The following is a 19,338-nucleotide window of genomic DNA, read 5'->3' as shown; positions in this document are numbered from 1 at the left end:
TGTTTAATTATTATTGCTGTGTAGCCTTTTAAAAGGTTTAGTTGGCTGTTCCCTAAACTTTGCCCGTCAGTGTTGAATTGGTAGTACTACGCAGCGAACATGCCCGTGTGGGCTCACCGTGGGCAGGTGTGGGTTTACTGTGGGGCAGTGTAGGCAGGGCAAACCCACACTAATCCCACATGGGCCCATGTTTAATAAAAAGCATTCAGTATTCAATCCACATGCTCAGTTTTGTACTCAATTTTCTATATTTTCTCAATTTTTTCTTTTAACCTGGCGTTGAATAAATGTAAGTATTCGAAACATAGTTTTGGTTAGTCTTACTTTATTACTGCTGCTTTCAACAAGTGCATTATTCTACATATGAATTAATAGTAAGGTTGTGGTATACCTCAGGTACCAAGTAGAACCAAACTAATTTTGTTATTTGTTAAGGACCCACGGAGCTGCTCACACGGGCCCACAGTGGCCCTACACAGGCTTTGGGGGCCGTTTGGGCAGCCTACTATGGGCCCCGTTACCGGCGTGAAATGCCGGGCACGCGTGGGCCCCACACTATGGGGCCCAGTTGGGGCACCAGTGGGACACCCCACACCCAGCCCAAAGTGGTCTGTGGGTCCCACATCACGCTGGTAACGGGGCCCATAGTGGGCTGCCCACGCAGGCCCTAATTTATTGCCCGCAGTGGCCCCACATGGGCCCCAAAGGGGTAGTTAGGATACTGTTAAAAAGTCAACTCCAATATGCCGTCAGTTTATCACATCAGAAATCACACACCATGTTTTATCTTTAAACTAATTTACTAGGTTTTAGGGGGACATATTGAAAGCACATTTTAATCAAACCACTTTGCAACCAATTATATCTGATATAAAATCTGTAATGTGTATGCACAGGGGGTATATTTGTGGATACAGAAAAAACATCAGATAGAAGTAGAATTACTTTTACATCAGATAGAAATAAAATTATTTTTGCACCTTTATATGACCTTTGAAATATAATAAACTATATAAACAAATGTAGATATACATTGATGCCAATATTAACAATTTATTTTCCACCACAAGCATTTAAAGCAACACACCACCAATTAAATTCAAACATTTAAACCAGCTAAAAAATGAGCAGTAATGACATGTATGCATTTTTTTTTTTTTTGCTACTGTTGTTGTTCAACAGGAGTGCATTTACATTAAAGATAACAGCAAGAACTCAACAAGCACATGAAAGAAAGGCCAACAACAAAGCACTATTACAAAAGCAATTCTATGCCCTGCTTTTAAAAGCATTCATATTTAAGAGGCCTACCAAAGCAGAACAAAGATGTTTGAATCTGCCACTAGCTTTTCTCTGATTGCCCTCTGATCCCTACATGTGCAACTTGGCAAATAGTTATTATCTGGAGCAAATATCTTTCACATGACAAGCATACGAGGCAGAGTGACGAATAATACAAGCTTGTGCAAAGACTTAAAAACAGTCCCAGTGCAATCTCAAATTAAACAAATGCACACAATGCAGAGAGCAATTTTTATCTCACTGAAATAAAATGGAATTCTGATGTTATTTTATGAATTTATTTGTGGCAATTTAAAAACACTATCAAGGATATAAATTATTATAAATCACTGGTGAGATTTCTGACTGTTTTATGGTATATTTTTGCAAATTATCAACAATATAGTCATGGCACTATAAAGCATGTTATACTGTAAAATATCAAATATACACTATTGCTTTTTTTAGCAAGGTAATGTCTTCATGAGATGTGAATAAAATGGCATGTGTAAAGTATGACTCCATCACCAGATTGCCCTGTGCTTTCTGTCTGAAAGGCATCATAATCATGGAGATAAACAATCTTTGGAAGAAAAAGGATATGTAATTTCAGTGGTTCTTGTGCTCTTATTTGAGGCAGAATGTCATTTTCCCTTTATGTGGGTGATACTCTGAAGCAAATATGCCTTCGTCAAAGCCTTCAGTGCATATCAATCGTGTAAGTCTGAGCCTTTGAGATCTCCCTGTCTTTGCGTTTTCCTATAAATCAGTTGTGAAGTGGCATGCTGTGAAGATTAACCCTCGCAGATCAGGGCTACATGACCTGGTCCGAGATCCGTGAGACATTGTCGAAATGACTCACTTGTGTGGACAGGGATTTGTGGCTGTCAGTGCTCATCTTGGTCCTCACCCTCTCCTTCTTTTCCCATCGACCTGTACAGTGGCAGGTAAAGGCTGCTTTGAACTCCTCTCGAAATTTACCTGCGTGAAGAGTGCAATAAGCACAAAAAAATGAGATATAACGTTCTGAAATCAGCAATGAATTTTCCCCACATCTGATGGTGATCCTGAATACCAAGAGTGACTTTTTCATCTCTAAATGGTACAGTCCCTGTGTGTGTGAATACAATCCCTGTGTTTGAATCTTTAAATGCGCCTTTAGTAAACAGCTATTATGTGGAGCAAATATCTCTCAGCATGACAAGCGAGCTAGACAGAGTAGCAAATGAATAATGCAAGCTTGTGCAAACATGTAAAAACAGTCCCAGTGGAAGCTCACATAAAAGAGATGCTCCCAACTACACACAGAGAGCTATGTTCAAGAGGTTATAAAGCAGCTTACTTTTTTTATAACAATTTAATTGTTAATGTAAAAGTTGCTTTTTATCTAAAAACTGCTTTTATCTAGTGGTGTGTCCAAAGGTGAGCCTAAAAGTGCAACAGAATTGGGCTACAATACTAAAATTTGACTTTCACATTAGTAATATGCCACGTTTATATTAACATTTATGCCAAGTTTAGATGGAAGCAGATGATCTCAGAACAAACATTCATTTAGGTTTAGCAGTTGCTTTAGCCAGTGGTGAAAAATTAGCACTAAAATTGTAATTTAATATTGTTTCATGTACTGATTTTTCTACAATCAAAATGAAACCTCATAAAGATTTCACAGTACTGGCTTACACTTATTCACAGATTCATTACACAGCTAGATAGCCTAATTGAACACTTAGCTTCAGTTTTTGGGATACCCATGGTGGCCAACCAAATTTCAGTGGGGGCCAGTGCAGCTCCAGGTCTCTCATCCCTAGAGCTTCCTCATTTTATTTAATCAACTGACAGGGTAGTAATTATTACAGATCTTTTATTATTACACACTATTAATTATTACAAAGTCTTTTGTTACTCTTCTTTGAGCTGACACAAGCAATTTGTTGATTACTATGTGCTGCTAATTTGGATAGGAAGCAAGATTTGGTGTGAATTAAATGTGGGAGCACGAAGTATTGCCACTCGTCAGCTCCAGGGTCCCTGGTTTGATCTTGACCTCTTTGGGTTCTCCAGTTTCCTCAAACCTTCCAAAAGCCTGCCATTAGGTGGAGTGAGTGAGTGTATGTGTGTGTGTGTGTGTGTGTGTGTGTGTGCAAGGTGCCCTGTGATGAAAAGCCATGTCATCTCAGTGTGTAATTTTCTACCTCATACCCAGTGTTATCAGGATAGGCTTTATCACAGTCACACAGCAGGGGCTTGTAAAGAATATTAACCATGCTGATTAAATATTAATTGAGATTAGCTTGTTGAAAATGAATGGGAACAGATGTTGTTGGAGAACAATGGTCATTTTAAAGCTTTGAAGGCCTATTTCAAGGATAGCTGATGGCGATATGGTGTGGAAGAAAGGATCCAGCAAAGCCTCGATGTGTCCAGCAGATGGAGATAATGTCTCATACAGAGGCTGATTAGAGCATAGGCTCAGATACTTACCACTGAGGAAATTGTAGATGATGGGATTGGCCGCGCTGTTAGCGTATATAAGCCAGTGGGAAAAGGTGAACCAGGCATACACTGTTTCTCTGTTGTTTGTATTCTTGAAAGCACCAAACACTCTAGACATGAGAAAAGATTAACATTAGAAAAGAAATTTGAGGACAGCTGTGAATTGATGAAATCATAGCTGCTCAAATGGGGAAACAAGAAACATTAGCACATCAAGCTTAACCTGTATTGGCACTACAAGATCACTTCAGAGAACTGGAATATCATTTGGACACGTCTTTATTCTAGATCCTTTTTTTGCATAAGAGAGTGAACATTATAACAGTCAAACTATATAGCTTTGTTCACAATTTGTTCAAACAGAGCTAAAATGAAAAGCCTCAAGGTACCTTTTCATGATATTAAGGATGCTAATAGGCAGATAACAGATGGCAAAGACGAAGAGCACCACCATCAGCATGCGCGCCGTTTTCCGCCGAGATTTCATTTGCTTGATCTCAGCCGACACCGCACTGGTCCTGACCTTGACCGACTCACCAGGGCCTGCAGTCTGAGCTGAACACTGCAGGGATTTCCACTTTCTCTGCACCACTGATGAGGTCCCTGGAATCTTATCAGACATTACATTACATTACATTACTGTTCGTCTTAAAATTAAAATCTATAGAGCACAAATCCAGAATAATACTGTAGTCAACAGAGAGCCTAGGTACTAAACCGATAGAACCTATAATACCGATTGATGATAATATAGATCAGGGGTCTTCAATCTTCAATAACAATGTGTTTCTGTCAAATTTGGGTTGTTGATAGCAGTTAACCAATTTTTATGTCGTTCTGCAGTATGCAAAGTAGATTTGTTTTGCTTTCACCACACTTTTCAACAGCACTAGTCAACATATTAACTGGTTTAGTGTTATATTTAACTGACTTACATCTGCTAATTTGAAAGAAAACCCCTTACTGAAGTAGAAGAATGCTACTCTAGTGTCTAGTCTCAGGAGATGAGAGTCCATTTAAGCTCACTAAAACTATAAAGCAAAGAGTCAGGCATTTCCCCCTTTTTTATATGAACACTTGTTTAGTATACTGAACAGTTGATAGCATAACTATTTGACTATGGTCCCCATTAAGATTTGGCTTATCATAAAAGTTTTTTAGTAAGTTGATGAGAAGTGGTAGGAAATATTTTACCTGCTGATACCAGAGTTTCTGACAGATCTGGATGTATGCCAGGACCATCAGGCACAAAGGGGCAAAATAGGTAACAATAAAGAAGCAGGTGTGGTAGACCTTGGGGTAGATCTCATCTGCCATATAAGAGAGTAACCACACCACACACACACACACACACACACACATAAAAATGGAAAAAAATGTTATTTTGGCTTTCGGCGTTTTCAATAGGCCGTATGTATACCAAACAGAGTAAATATAGTATGCATGTACAGTAATATATATGTCCAATAAAAAAGCAGGTTTGGAAAGCTATTAGACCCAGCAGCTACTGTATGTTTGTATTGATAAAGACCATGCACACATAATAATTTACGAAGGGTTGTTTTTATCGAAATAATTCCAAATTCATTGAAGGTTGTCAATATAGTTAGCACATTCCCTGTTTTAAAAAAGTAGATATGCTAAAAGTAGATATGGCCCATCCCACATCTGGGTTAGAAAGGCAAGGTGTTTTTCTTTCATATGCAACAACCAAAATGTTTGCTTTTTTGCCTGTTGCATAATTTACCATAATGAGGGTCTATGTTGCGAAAATCTTTATAGTAAGCCTAATTCACCTTCACACATGAACTGAAGCCATGTATTATGGCCATTATGGCCTGTGCTGTACAATGCGTTTAAAATAATAGTTAATTTGGCAGTTTGAAGGTGAGACATAAAAAAAGAAAGTGGACTACATGGAACAACAACAAAAAAAGTTATTAACTGGTAACAGGGATTTCAAATGAATGCTTCAAGAACTGTTCAAGAACATTTAATGATGCTGTTTTCCTTTATGTTTTTGTTTCTAACAAAAACTCTTAATTTACGGTTACTGTTTTATTCTTTAAACTGGGTTATTGTCCTGCTTCTGAACACACAAAAGAATAGATAGCACGCTTGCCATTTCAAAACCAACCAAGATTATTTTTCATCCAACTAATTAATGCCTTCGATGGCATCTAAATATCAGTTGTGATTTTTAAAAAATCAGAAGCTTTTGATTTCACCTTCTAGGAGTTTGCCTGAATGCTTTATTTTACTCAAAGTGGTGTACCATTGGTCAATTTTTGATAGGTCATATCCAATCAAAACCTATCTTAACCGATCGTAGCAAGTTTGGAACCGGATTAAACAGCATCTTCCAAGTCTACATTCGACTGTATGTGATAATGATCATGTTCAGTGATCAATTGCTACACTTTTTCTGTGGGTTATAAAAATGTTTCCTCCTAGGTTTAACCAAGAGAAACACATTTAAGGAGAATGTAGTCATGCATTTGTCAAACTGGAAAAGGCATACTGGATTTTTAGTGTATATACAGTATGGCTGTCTCACCTCCCCAGTGTTCGTCACACACAGTAAAGAGAACTGTTTTGTTGGTGAGCTCAGGCAGCAGCTCAGGCAGGAGGCTGTTACACTCCATGACAATAGCCTGGGGAATCATGATCACGCAGGACACCAACCAGATCAGGATGATGCTCCTGCGGGCCCGTTTGGCGGTGCTCTTGAACTTCAGAGGGTGGCAGATAGCATACCATCGGTCCTGGGCAATGCAACTGAGGGTCAGCACGGACACAGACACAGAGATTGTCTGGCACAAACAAAAGATTAGAGAAGAGAGACTGATGAGTATAAAGGATATTACAGTGATGACATGATGACATAAAAAGTCACAAGAGTATTTAAATTCCAATACTGTAGCATGAATCAAGTTTGTTCTGACAAGCTCTCGAAAATGTGTTTCAAAGTAAGGGCTCCTCTCATAGAGGAAATAAAGAAGGGGTTAGGATCAGTTATTAAGAACTGCTAAATTGTTCACTTCCGTTTGTTCTGTACCATTAAGATGTTTTCCTTTGGAGCTAGCAGAGCATTCCCTGTTCTTCTAGTGTCTGTGTGGGTTTCTGCCCAAAAAAATGTAGTAAGATAAACTAGCTATGCTAAATTGCCTGTAGGTGTGAGTGAATGTGTGTGGGTTCATGGTGCCTTGCAACGGACTGGCATCCCACCCAGTGTGTATTCCCACCTTGTTCCAGTGATAGGCTTGAGGTCCACTGTGAACCTGAATACAAAATGATTACTAAAGATGAATGAATGAATAAATGAACTAATAGGATAATAATTAAGTCATTAAAAACTGAATATTCAAAATATGAAAAGGTTCAGTGTTTCTTCCATGATTGAAATATGAGTCAGATATATTATTCATACATGATGCTCCATTCAACTAGCTTGAAAAGCATAGATCATCCACTCCAGCTTCTCTTCAAAATGCTCCTTCCTGATTGAAAATTTTAAAGTATGAGATTATTCATATTCATATTTTGAATGAAAAATGTCATAACTTCTAGTTCAGATAAGGTCATTTCAGCATTTTCATAAAAAATCCAGGCTTCGGTTTGAAATGATAGGCCTGCCTTTTAAGGCTGGGGGAAAGTGACAGCTCTTTTTGCTTGGGTTTTAAAGGAACGCCAGTCGACTACACCATAAAAAAACTCCTCATGGGTCTTCTCTATAAAGAGGCAAAAAACCCTTTCTAATGTACAGCATTCAACACTAACTTGTCATAGTTGTCATGGGTATCTGTAGGGGGAATGAAAACATAGCACATACTGAACTGTTTAAAAAGGCTGTTACTGAATAATATTTGTAGGGGGGAAAAAATGAAACAGCAGATTTAAAGAGCTATGATCTAATGAGTAGTCTACCTTCGCAGCTGATAGAAGGGTACTTGTCTTTACCAGGATGCAGTTGTGTCCTTGGTTCCCATACACTGCCAGTCAAACATTTTTGAACTCCTAGTTCCTCATTTAACAACATTCCTTAAGAAAAGGTTCCAAATAATTTCTTATGCGTAAAATTTAGAAGTATTTTATGCACAATAAAATGTGGATTCATCAAATGTGCTTACATATCAAATGCCCAAGTGCATGCAATGAAGCTTCATTAATACCAGTTGTTATAGCTGACATGCATGTGCATGTCACTGCTCATTTACGTACAGACACGCCCCAGACTAACCATATATGGTATGTATGCTTCATTTCAAAGGACTTCCATTTTTCTTGTGTCATGGAGAAATAATTGAGTACAGATACACCCCAAACTAACCACATATTGTATGCATTCTTTTTTCTGAAGCAGAGATTTTGATCACTAAAGTGTAGAGTTATTAAGCTGTTTATCATTTTTAATAAATTCAGTGAAAATTAACAATGCATTCTGCAAATCAGCTGCTCAGAAACCTAGAAATTTCTAATGGTGCTTTAAGTGCAACAAGAATACAATAAGGTAATTATGTTGGGAAAGCCAGTGATTGTGTGAGAAACCTGTTGCCAGTTGTGAATTGGTGTAGGGGAATAGGATAAAGTTCAGGCCAAGAGAAACAATGCTATTCAACACTGAAGGCATAATGACACTCAGTGATGGTAAATACCTGCTGTATTCCCAAATTCTCCCTGAAATGTGCCTGCAGGAAAAAAATCATAAAGCTGAAAGGACTTGGAGTATTGTAGTTATTGCAAGGTCCCAGCTGATTGAACAGTACTGGCTTCAGGAATATCTGCTGATAAACCCCTCTGAGCTCTCAGGTAGAAAATTAGCCTCGTCCCTCTGTATTGCACAATGCATAATATCCTCCAACGAATATAAGCCATGCTGCACTCATAGACTCTGTTAACCTTCCATGCGATTTGAGTATAACCACAAACATCTTTGTAATCAACTTTAATTACTTTTATAATAATAATAATAATTATTTTCATAGTTAATTTAATGTATTGGCAGCCCCATGTTTTAACAAGCGCTGAAGTAAAGCATCCCACGCTTTGTATTCCAAGTTCCCTGGAGTGTTTTGTCATAGCTTGTTCACTAGCATTACCACAGAACATACAAAATTATACAGAATAGTAGTGCTATGTGATGATACTATGTGAAAAATGTATGCTTTATTACCATCAGTGAGACATTGATGGTAAACTCCTTAAGCCTACTGAAAAATCATAAACAGTGCTAGCATTAAATGTAAAACATAAATAAAATATTAGTGTCCAATTAGATTGATAATGATTTTGGCATTTTCCCATTTACTTGGATCTTCCTATTCCTTAGACTTTCCAGTCTCCAATGCTAAAATATAGGGTATTCAGAAAGGTTTGGCCATTAATGTTGACATATTTTCTTTATGAACTGCAATTTGAGCATTCAGATTATTTGGATTCGACGAACTCTGTAGCATGACTCTGCTTTAAAAATAAAAATTACTTCTACTATTTCTCTACCATTATAATATGACACACCTGTGTGGCTGCCTCTGACCTGTTTCCTTATTCAAATCTTATTTATGTCGTGCAAGTATTCAGTTCATCCAGTAATGTTTTACTTGGTTCCTCCATACACTTACCTGTAAATAAGGTAAGATCCGACAGAGCGTATCTCCAAAGAACCATGTTTCTGTGATGTCCACTACAAGACTGGCAGGAAGGCAAGTAATGGTGACCAGGATATCAGCAAAGGACAGGTTCACAATGAAGTAGTTGGTCACTGTGCGCATATGATGGTTTTTCCATACTGCAAAACAAACTGAAAAAAGAACACATTTTTTACTTGTTGCTGAGGAATCATACTGCAATTCATACTAGAGTGTTTGCACATTACAGACAGTAAAAACAGCAGGAAATATGACCATTTCTAGAATCGTACTGAACCAATGTAATGTGACCCCATGATAGAAATCCATTGTGTGCTGTCAAATTTCTGAAAGGATATACAAAAGTCTCATATTCTCAAAATACATGCTTGATTGCTCTGCCTCTCTTTTACACTCTTGGTAGCACATTGACACAGCACAGCGTCATGAATGCCTATGGTGGGTCTCAACCTATATCACAAATACCAACATGGCAAATCATTATTAATTATATTATCTTCCTCAGTGCAGGAATGTTTCTGAATACAAACAGGTAATGAACTAGCAGGGGCATAACTATTTATTGGTATGGGCTTGCTGAGCACTAAGGGCTTCTTTCTTCTTCTTCTTCTTCTCTTCTAGAAGAAGGCTTTAGATGGTGGAGCTCTTGAAGAAGTACATCACCTTCTGTCCATATTTTTTTACCAATTATAAGACATGAGTAATGTAATGTCATGCATGCACACAAATATAGCCCTATTCCACCACTTGTGAAATGGAGAAGTAGCTTAAAAGAACAACAGATGAAAAGCATAACTTTTTCACTGGACTGGAGTTGGAGAAGCCAAAATCCAATATTTCTCTTTGGAAAAAGATTAAAAAAGATGAAAACCTGATTTTGATTAGAGTGAGACAGTTTACGTAACTGGTGTATCCTCTTGCTACACTAGACACCTGTGCATCACACCTATATGTGGGCCTTCCCCAACTTGTTGCCACAAAGAAAGCTCACAATAGTATAGTATAGAATGTCTTTGTATGCTGTATCATTACAGTTTCTCTTCACACTGGAACTAAGGGGCCCAAACCTGTTCCAGCATGACAGTGCCCCTGTGCACAAAATGAGCTCCATGAAGACATGGTTTGTTAAGTTTGGTGTGGAAGAACTCAAGTGGCCTGCACAGAGCCCTGACCTCAACCCCACTGAACACCTCTGGGATGAATCGAAACACTGACTATGCCCTGGCCTTCCCAGAAGAGTGGAGATTATTATAACAGCAAATGGGGGACTAAATCTGGAACGGGATGTTCAAAAAGCACATATGAATGGTATGGCCAGGTGTCCGCAAACATTTGTCCATTTATTTCTGTAAAGCTGACAATGTCCATTGTTAAAAGCGCTATACAAATAAAATTGAATTGAATTGGCCATATAGCATATTTGTGGATTAAGCCTGTTTTGCTGCTGGTGTTCTTTTCCAGACCTCACTGTTATGTTTCCCAATATGTACTCATTAACACTTTTATTCAATCTATGTTTGCAGGTAGACCTATAGGGCTATTTCTGTAATAATGGCACACATGCACCAAGACAGCTTTGAATATTTATTGTATTTCCATGAGCATGGGCACAGGTGGTAATATACAATCTAGTCAGCTCTTCTCATTTCCTTTTAGAACAAGAGCATAGCAATGCAGCATGTAATGACATATGATTAAATTTCACTTACAAATGTTCTATCATTCTTAGAAATCACTATATTTTATGCTGAACATTTAATGGAAATACACTAGGAATCTGGGTACATGTGTGCACAATGCCAAGAGTCCAAAATTCACAATAACAATCATTTAAAAACATACAAGGGGTTAGATATACAGATATTCGAATTAAGATTTCAAAGATAGTTATTCATGTTGGAGCTAATGATATATACCTTCGTCAGTCAGAAATTACTAAGAGTAACATTGTAGAGGTGTGTACATTAGCAAAGGTGATGTCCGATGCAGTAGTATGCTCTGGCCCCATCCCAATACAGCGTGGAGATGTAGCTTACAGCAGGTTATGGTCACTGAACTGCTGGATGTCCAGGTGGTGCTCTGAAAACAATGTGGGCTTTATAGATAATTGGAGTAGTTTTGAGGCCAAGGCTGGCCTGTTAGGGAGGGATGGTATCATCCCACTGGGGAAGGTGCTGCTCCAGATAATTGATGACAATCCAGAGCCAAGGCCAGGGAGCAAAAAACCAACCGTCTGATAGCTGCACTGAGTCGTCACTCAGGTTACGCCATATTGAGACTGTGCATGTTCCCCGAGCTAAACAAAAATGTAGAAATACTCAGAGAGTTTGCTTTAGTAACCTAATTAACATACAAAATTAGATCATACTGAATACACAGCCAGCACCATGGATCTGAAGCTAGGACTGTTAAATATTAGATCTACTATTATATTATTATAATATAATCATATAATAATTATTATATTATTATAATATTAGATATACTTGCACTCTGCACACAATGTACATTGTCCTTAACCATTACATGACAATAAGCATACCTAATCATTTGTTTTTCTCTCTCTCTGTCGAGCTACACATGCTAGTCCTGAGATATCAGTGATTCTGACCCCTTTCTCTCCAGGCTCTCCAAACCTGCTTGATCCAGCCTGATGCCATACTTCTGGTTGGAATTCTCATCACTTGGAAACCACTCACTGCTGCTGAGGGTAGCCCCATATGGACAGCCTAAAGATACATGAGATTACTGTGGATGGTACCACTTAGAAACCATGAAGTTGGATTTGGACTGCAATTGATACAAACAGTTTTGCTAAAATGGCTTAGGACTAAAATTGCTATGATAGCTATAGGACTGCAATTTCCCACAAACTGTTTTCAGCACTCAAGTCTCCATCAGTGAACAGTTTGATAACTTCAATAAAATAGACTTCATGTGAAAACTATAATGAATTTCCTGTTACACAATTGCACTTTTTGACCATGTAGTACACAGTTATAGAAGGGAATTATTGCACTGTCCATTGTCATGTAGATGAGCATGGGTTCCCTTTTGAGTCTGGTTTCTTTCAAGGTTTCTTCCTCATATCGTCTCAGGGAGTTTTTCCTTGCCACTGTCACCTCTGGCTTGCTCATTAGTGATACATTTATAAATTTAAAATTTATATCCTGAATTTATATATTTCTGTAAAGCTGCTTTGTGACAATGTCCATTGTTAAAAGCGCTATACAAATAAAATTGAATTGAATTGAGATATCAGGCTAGAGGTCGACAGGCATAAACAAAAAAAGTATAGAAGATTAATTATGCAATATCACATAAACAAGAGTTCTGCTGTAATAAATATAAGCACATGGCCATGGACATGTGGCTGCAGGCATAATGCATCAGGAAATCACAGCTTTGCTTATATTCAGTACAACAGCACTATTGCGAATGTGATATTGATTTTACACAACAGTTCTATAAACAAGAAATTAATATCAAGTAACTGACATTTCAGACTTAATATGACCAATTATTTAGTTTATTTTACTCTGTCAATGAAAATAGTTCCCAAAGAAACCACAGCTGGACAGAGCTTTGCATGCACAGATTGATCACCAGCCCATAGTAAGTGTACTAACGGTTTCAGTGTAACTATTAATAAAATTGGAATTTTAAATAGCAAACACTGACAAGGAGAGTGATGTCAAAACAGTCAAATGTACCAGTGCTGTTATACTATATGTTGACACTGTTGGAACATTGCTTGTCCAATCAAATTAGTGGACTGGAACTAACTATTGTATAATGATGAATACATTACAGACAGAATGACACATCAGTTGTGTGGTTAGGAACAGAATTTTTTTTTTTCTTGCTCAGCACGGTTTGCAGCTATAAACACTGTAAAACACAAAATTCATGCTACATTGTGCAGTATATTAAACAGCATATTAACTATATGTAGTAGTTAGTTTGCCAAATTCTAGCTTTGTGTTTTTAGTCAGTAAAAATAGGAAAAGAGCACCAATGGAAAAAAGCTACAGGTGTAAATTTGTAAGTCCCTGCATAAATATATAAATAATAATTACAGAATTGACAGCCTGAAAACAAAGCATTGATCATGACGTATGTACTTTATATTATTGTTATGAGTAATAGATGAAAGCAAGTATCAAATTACAGAATCTCTTATGGCAAGCATATATGAGAGTCAAAAGTAGTGCAAGAAATTCAGCATTTTTTTTTTTTGGCTTGGTACTTCAGCAGTCATACTGCCGAATGTAGGGATTTAAATTCAGACAGGTACATTAGCATACATTAACATTCAGTCTGGCATTAACCTATTAACGACACGTCTGTTCAGTAGTCAGCAAAATGTCCAAGTTACCTCTCCATACAAATGTGTGCAATATACAGTAGGTTAAACTGTGATTTCCTCAGACAGTGCTCAGAATTGTGATTCTGAGCGTAAATGTTATAAGAATATTTTCCAAATATGTTCACCTTGCGGAGAGGTTACAATGTTGATATAGTCCTGGTGAACTCCTTGTGTAATGTCAAAGAAAAATGGTCTTACAGAGTGGTCAGTTTATATGCTTTTCACCTGTCCTATGCATATAAAAATGCACATACACTGTGCATGATAATGGCAAATGTTTATATAGCGTTATAGTTTATCATACTATATAACTAATCAAAGGACTTTCAGTCCTTTCAGATATTATTTGCCTTGTGACTCTTTCCAGAAAGGAGACAGGAGACAATGGTTCCATTGGAAAGCACCCAGTGGGCCATTATTTATTGCCTATTACACACTGAACACAGATATCAGGAGGTGTCATAACTCCCCAAAAACAATAAATCAAACAGGGTTCCCTTTAAACCAGAATAATCTCCTCGCATACAACAAAGCACACCCCCTTCTCTCCCCAAGACAAACCAGAAAAACTACTTGTCCCCCACTCCCTTATTAACACTCTCCTATCGTAATTCCTAACTATTCTTGCCCTGACACCTTCCCCTTGTCAACAAGTAAACGAACAATGATTGACATCATAAGAAAAAAAAGGGAAGGCAGGAATCATGTCATTATAGTTGGGAGCGACCGGCATTGGCGCCACACTGCACCCCCTTAGGTTTCCTCGTCCCCGAGGAAGGTTGAAATCCGCAAGGCACCATGGCAGACAGAGCACCTCCTTGGGCCTAAGCCCTGAGCCAGTTTCGCTTCTTCAAGGCTGTTTAGAAGTGAGTGTGGGTAGTACAATGCCCAAGGGGGTGGTCGGCAGGTCCTGCGCAACTGGAATGACACAGTGGTTTTTCTGGCCACGACATCTCCTCCTCAAGTGATGATTTGGGTCTGGTGTTAAATCTTCAGGTGCCCCTGGAACTGGCCAACCAAGAAGAATCCCAGACACAACCAGCGCTGCATGTTCAGCTCCTCTGGGAATATCCATCTGAAAGACTACTGTCCATCCTCCTGGCTTCCTCCTGACACAGCAAGTTGTTTCTCCAAGCCTCTCCACAATGTAGCAGGGTCCTACACAGACACAGCCTAGTTTAGGTGAGCATTCCTTCTGCTACTTAGGACCATTGACCCACACCAGCTCTCCCGCAGTGAAATCATGCCCTGTGCAAAGCCTGGTAGCAAGCAAACTCATGGGCTGACTGTAGCTCTTCCTGGACCTGATGAGCATATTCCAGCCCAGGCAGTGACTCTGGTGCGTCTGGCGGTTGACCCATTAGCAGGAAAGATGGAGTATGCAGCTCACTGCCCAGCATGAGGAGCGCTAGTGTACACCCGGTCTCCTGTACTGCACTCCAACTGGCAAAAGAACTAGTGGCAACTGAAGCTCTTAGTCTTTTTGCCACTTGGGTGGCGAGTCTGTGATAGTATTGTTTGACTAGCCCATCACTCCAGGGGTGCAGAGGGGTTGTTCTAGTGTTTCAAATACCCAACTGCCGGCAGAAATCAGCAAACAGGTGCGACTCAGAGTTCCTTCCCTGAATGGCATGGACTTCTGCAGGGACTCCAAATTGAGCAAACATGCCTTCCAACAGGACATCTGCCACTGTCCCTGCCTGGACAGTGATTGGGGAAAGCATAGGCATCTGGCCATTTAGTAATGTAGTCCATGGCAACTGCTATGTTGGGGGTGACACTCCAGGTAGGAGGTCAGTGGCACAGTCCTGTAGTCTTTTTTTTTTCTTTCACTTTCAGCAAAGTTTAGATAAAGTACAGCAATATGGACATTATTCCTTGTCTCTGTGCTTTCAATTTGGGTCGTACAACATTCAGTGACATCAACAGTGATATCTGGTAGATGAGAAAACCATTGCATTTTCCTGGATCACCATCATATTTTTCAGGTAGAGTGATTCAGTTTTTTTTTAATGCATAGTACGACTGTCCTCATGGTTTACATTTGTGTACTCCTGACGGTACTCAGGTGCAGGGTGGTAGTTGAAACCACACTCTGGTAGACATGAATGAGTTCTACTAGAGATTGGAGATTTGTTGAAGCTCTTGGACATATGCTCCTATAAGCAGGATATAAATGTACTGCTGCTGGATCCACTTTAAATGGCATAGCCTTCACTCTAAACTCAGGAGAAGGCTAATGATCCATGTGCAAGAGGAGTTTATTTACAAAATGCAGGAAGACAGAGCAAATAAACACAATCCAAATCTCAGACTGGTAAGGCAAGGGACAAATACAGTATGGTTCACCAATTACTGATTTACAATTCGGATTGCATGAAGAACAAAACAAAGGGTCTGTATAAGGTAATAAAATTCAGCATAATACAATGCTCAGCACTCAAGCAAACAAGATTCACGTTGTGCTGTAGCATGTGCTGGGCTAACAAAAGTGAAAACCAGAAAGTGAACAGGATGTGGACAGCTAGAGCTATGCTAGTATTATGGTGACTGTGCCCTCTGATGGCAGGGATGGGTGATGTCCCAGACTAGGTGACTAGTGTGGAGAAAAAGCACAGAGTCCAACACTCACTAAACAATTTTGACTTACTGACAAGAGAGTGAACACCACTCTCACTGTTTATAGACAGAAACTTGATCACATGAAGTATGAAGTAGCAACCCAGACTTTTCATGGGAGGCTGAGGAGTGTTATTCCCAATTTTTTTTTTAATACAGACTATAGTGATTACAATATAATAGTAATTGTTTAGGTATTTTCATTATTTGGTGTATCTCTTAACTTGGAGATATTAAACTAAAACACTTATTCAACCAGAAGATTTTGTCCATAATTATTTACCTTTTTGCCTTTAAAAAAATTCCACATTACAATGCATAAGTCCATTACAATACGTAAAGCCAGTCACAAGAGCTGCATCCGATCTCCATATAAGTTACTGCGTATTTTATGCCCTACTGCTACTCTTTGTGCATCCTTCACTCAGACTGAAGGAAGCAGGCTGATGAAACAGAATCTAATGTCAGACCCATGTCTCAACATGGTGGCAAGACAAGGCGTATATCTCACCCATTTGCCATTTTCTCCTCAATCACATATATGTTTAGAGGATCAGTAATCTGCAGCAGTTGATGAAAAATGCTTCCAGGTTTTCAGTCAAATCAGTAAGGCTGAACCCCACAGATGACAGTGAGTTCTCACATGGTGGAAGCTTGACTCAAAATATGTCTTGGAACACAAATTGAGTTTAATTTACTAAACACACTTGTTAAACCAATTTGATCATTTCAGCAAATGTTTACATGGGGATCACAACATAGGTAAAAGGTAAAATTTACATATACATGCTTTGTAAAATGCTCTTATAGTAACACCCTTAGCACATAATAATGTAATTATAATGAGAGCCCAATAACTGATTTGTAAATAACCTAAATGAATAGCAGGAATGGTGCATATCTGCCAAAGAAAGCAGTAAGCTTATTTTTTGCATTCGCATTTACATTTGCAATGGCATGTCCAGTGACAATGACAGTACATGACATGACAGAACCATTCCAGGGTTCTGTTTGCATTTATTATAGCTGACAGTTCATTTATTCAAGATTCAACAAATTACATTATTTAGTAAATTTAGTAAACTGATATGCAGTTTCTGTGCCAGTGATAAAAAAGTATGATCTGGAACATAGACTAATCCTGCACCATCATATGTCCACTAAACACCCTTCAATACATATTACACCAATAACAATACAATATGTAATAATTTAATATATTACGTACCAGTATCCAAACAAATATTATCCGTACTATAGTATATTTACTGACTGGACCAGTACACACCCACGAGGTCCAACAAAATTTTACATATAACAACATATTTTATTCAAGGACAATGTAAATTAATATGGCATAGATAACTAAGAAAAATATCAATTCTTTTGCTGCCTCTTGAAGTATTAAGGAGGAATATCCTAAATAATCCTTCAGTATTAAATATGTACAGTGCAGTAAATATTTGGACAGTGACACATTTTTATTTTTTGTTGTTGTTGTCATTTTGACTCTATATTCCAATGACTATTAGCTTAAAATACAGTCCACTTTAATTAACATCTGTATCATGCACATGATAATCAAAGGCAAAACATCACACTGGTCCAACTCACTGCTACAAGAGATATAATTAAGTGCAGATAAGAGTGGCTTATACAGGCATCCAGATGTGGCTGATCTGTAAATTACATTACTGCACTAGTTTTGTACCACAATGACAAAGATGAGTCAATGCAATGCAGACTGAAAAACATCAGCAAAGCTTAAGTGGAAAGCATGAAATAATTCCTCACAGTAGTGCGTCTGAAATCTTCACACACACACACACACACACACCAAGCCCAGTACATGCACAGCAGTACACAACTGTGTGTAGTGTTGTGTAGAGGGATTTCTGCCAGCTATATAAGAGAATGTAGAGACAGAAATCGCTTGATGATTATAGGAATGAACCCAGTGTGAATAGTTTCCAAATTCTCCAGTTCTGATGAAGCAATGTAACACTTCACACTGTGCATTTAATCAACTTAGATAAAGTGCACAGCTGGGGAAGATACATACAGCCTTTTAATCCAAGATTAGATTAGATCCAATCTGGCAACCCTTGAACTCTTAAATGATCAGTTCCAGGTGTTCAGATGAGGTAAGTTTTTACAGGATTTATTTTAAACTTACCTAATGTGTTTCCGACCAGCGAGCACAGGAAAACAATGATGTATCCTACTATCAAGACCCACTCGTATTGCTTTGGATGCAAGTATTCACTCCAGATGTATTTCAGAAGTTCGTCGTCCTCGTCGAGGCGCAGATGCGCGGAGCTTGCAGTGGAATTGGACGCGGAACAGTCGCGGCAGCTGGAAGTGACGGTGACCCCCGCCATGCCGCCTGTCACTCCTACACCATCGCCAGGCAGCTGAATGAATGAATGAATGAATGAATGGAGGGCGAAAGCGCGCTCGCGAGGGGCTTTAAACGCTCCGTGACGCGCTCGAGGAGATCTCGCGGTGACCAATTGGGTGAAAGGGACGCGCGCCAAGACGCGCACGAGATCCGTGTGACATTCCATAAAAATTCCTTCCCAAACATTCCTGAATAATCCCACTGCACTGTATGCTTTAATTTTTTTAAACCCAATGCTTTCTTTTTAACCACGTGGTGTTGTTGATTGCTGATATTGATATCAGTTGAGATTTTTCTGGGGGTTAATCAGCATCACTTCACTGATGACAGGTATAATATGATAACATGATAACATGATAATATGATGACAGGGTTAATATGATAATTACTTCTGAATGTGTAGGAATGGGAATATAACTGGTTATTTCTGAACACAGTCACATGCCCCGTTTTAAAAGGGTGTGCACACTTGTGGAATCAAGTTATTGTAAGTTATTTCTTTTTCTTTTTTCCTCCCTAAAACA

General features: G+C 38.6%; 1 protein-coding gene across 1 annotated transcript; it reads right to left on the bottom strand.

Moving 5' to 3' along the window:
* Positions 1-820: 820 nt before the first annotated feature.
* Positions 821-19,011, bottom strand: hcrtr2 (hypocretin (orexin) receptor 2). The gene is made up of 7 exons (XM_026939484.3): positions 18,590-19,011; positions 9,399-9,577; positions 6,335-6,590; positions 4,972-5,087; positions 4,167-4,387; positions 3,766-3,887; positions 821-2,262 (listed from the first exon to the last, which is right to left on the bottom strand). Exons 1-7 carry the CDS (start codon positions 18,978-18,980, stop codon positions 2,096-2,098), a joined length of 1,452 nt encoding a protein of 483 aa, XP_026795285.3. The 5' UTR covers positions 18,981-19,011; the 3' UTR covers positions 821-2,095.
* Positions 19,012-19,338: the final 327 nt, after the last annotated feature.

This window comes from Pangasianodon hypophthalmus, chromosome 3, assembly GCF_027358585.1.
Source record: "Pangasianodon hypophthalmus isolate fPanHyp1 chromosome 3, fPanHyp1.pri, whole genome shotgun sequence".
NCBI classification, from domain to species: Eukaryota; Metazoa; Chordata; class Actinopteri; order Siluriformes; family Pangasiidae; genus Pangasianodon; species Pangasianodon hypophthalmus.
The sequence above is the reverse complement of the archived record's forward strand: the minus strand, read 5'-3'. Positions and strand labels throughout refer to the sequence as shown.

Coding starts and splice junctions, on each gene's coding strand:
- hcrtr2 (XM_026939484.3), bottom strand. CDS start 18,980: ATGGAATGTCACACGGATCTCGTGCGCGTCTTGGCGCGCGTCCCTTTC. Junction 4,388..4,971: donor AGAAACTCTGGTATCAGCAG/GTAAAATATTTC, acceptor ATGTCTGATAAG/ATTCCAGGGACCTCATCAGT. Junction 2,263..3,765: donor CATCTACAATTTCCTCAGTG/GTAAGTATCTGA, acceptor CTCTTCACGCAG/GTAAATTTCGAGAGGAGTTC.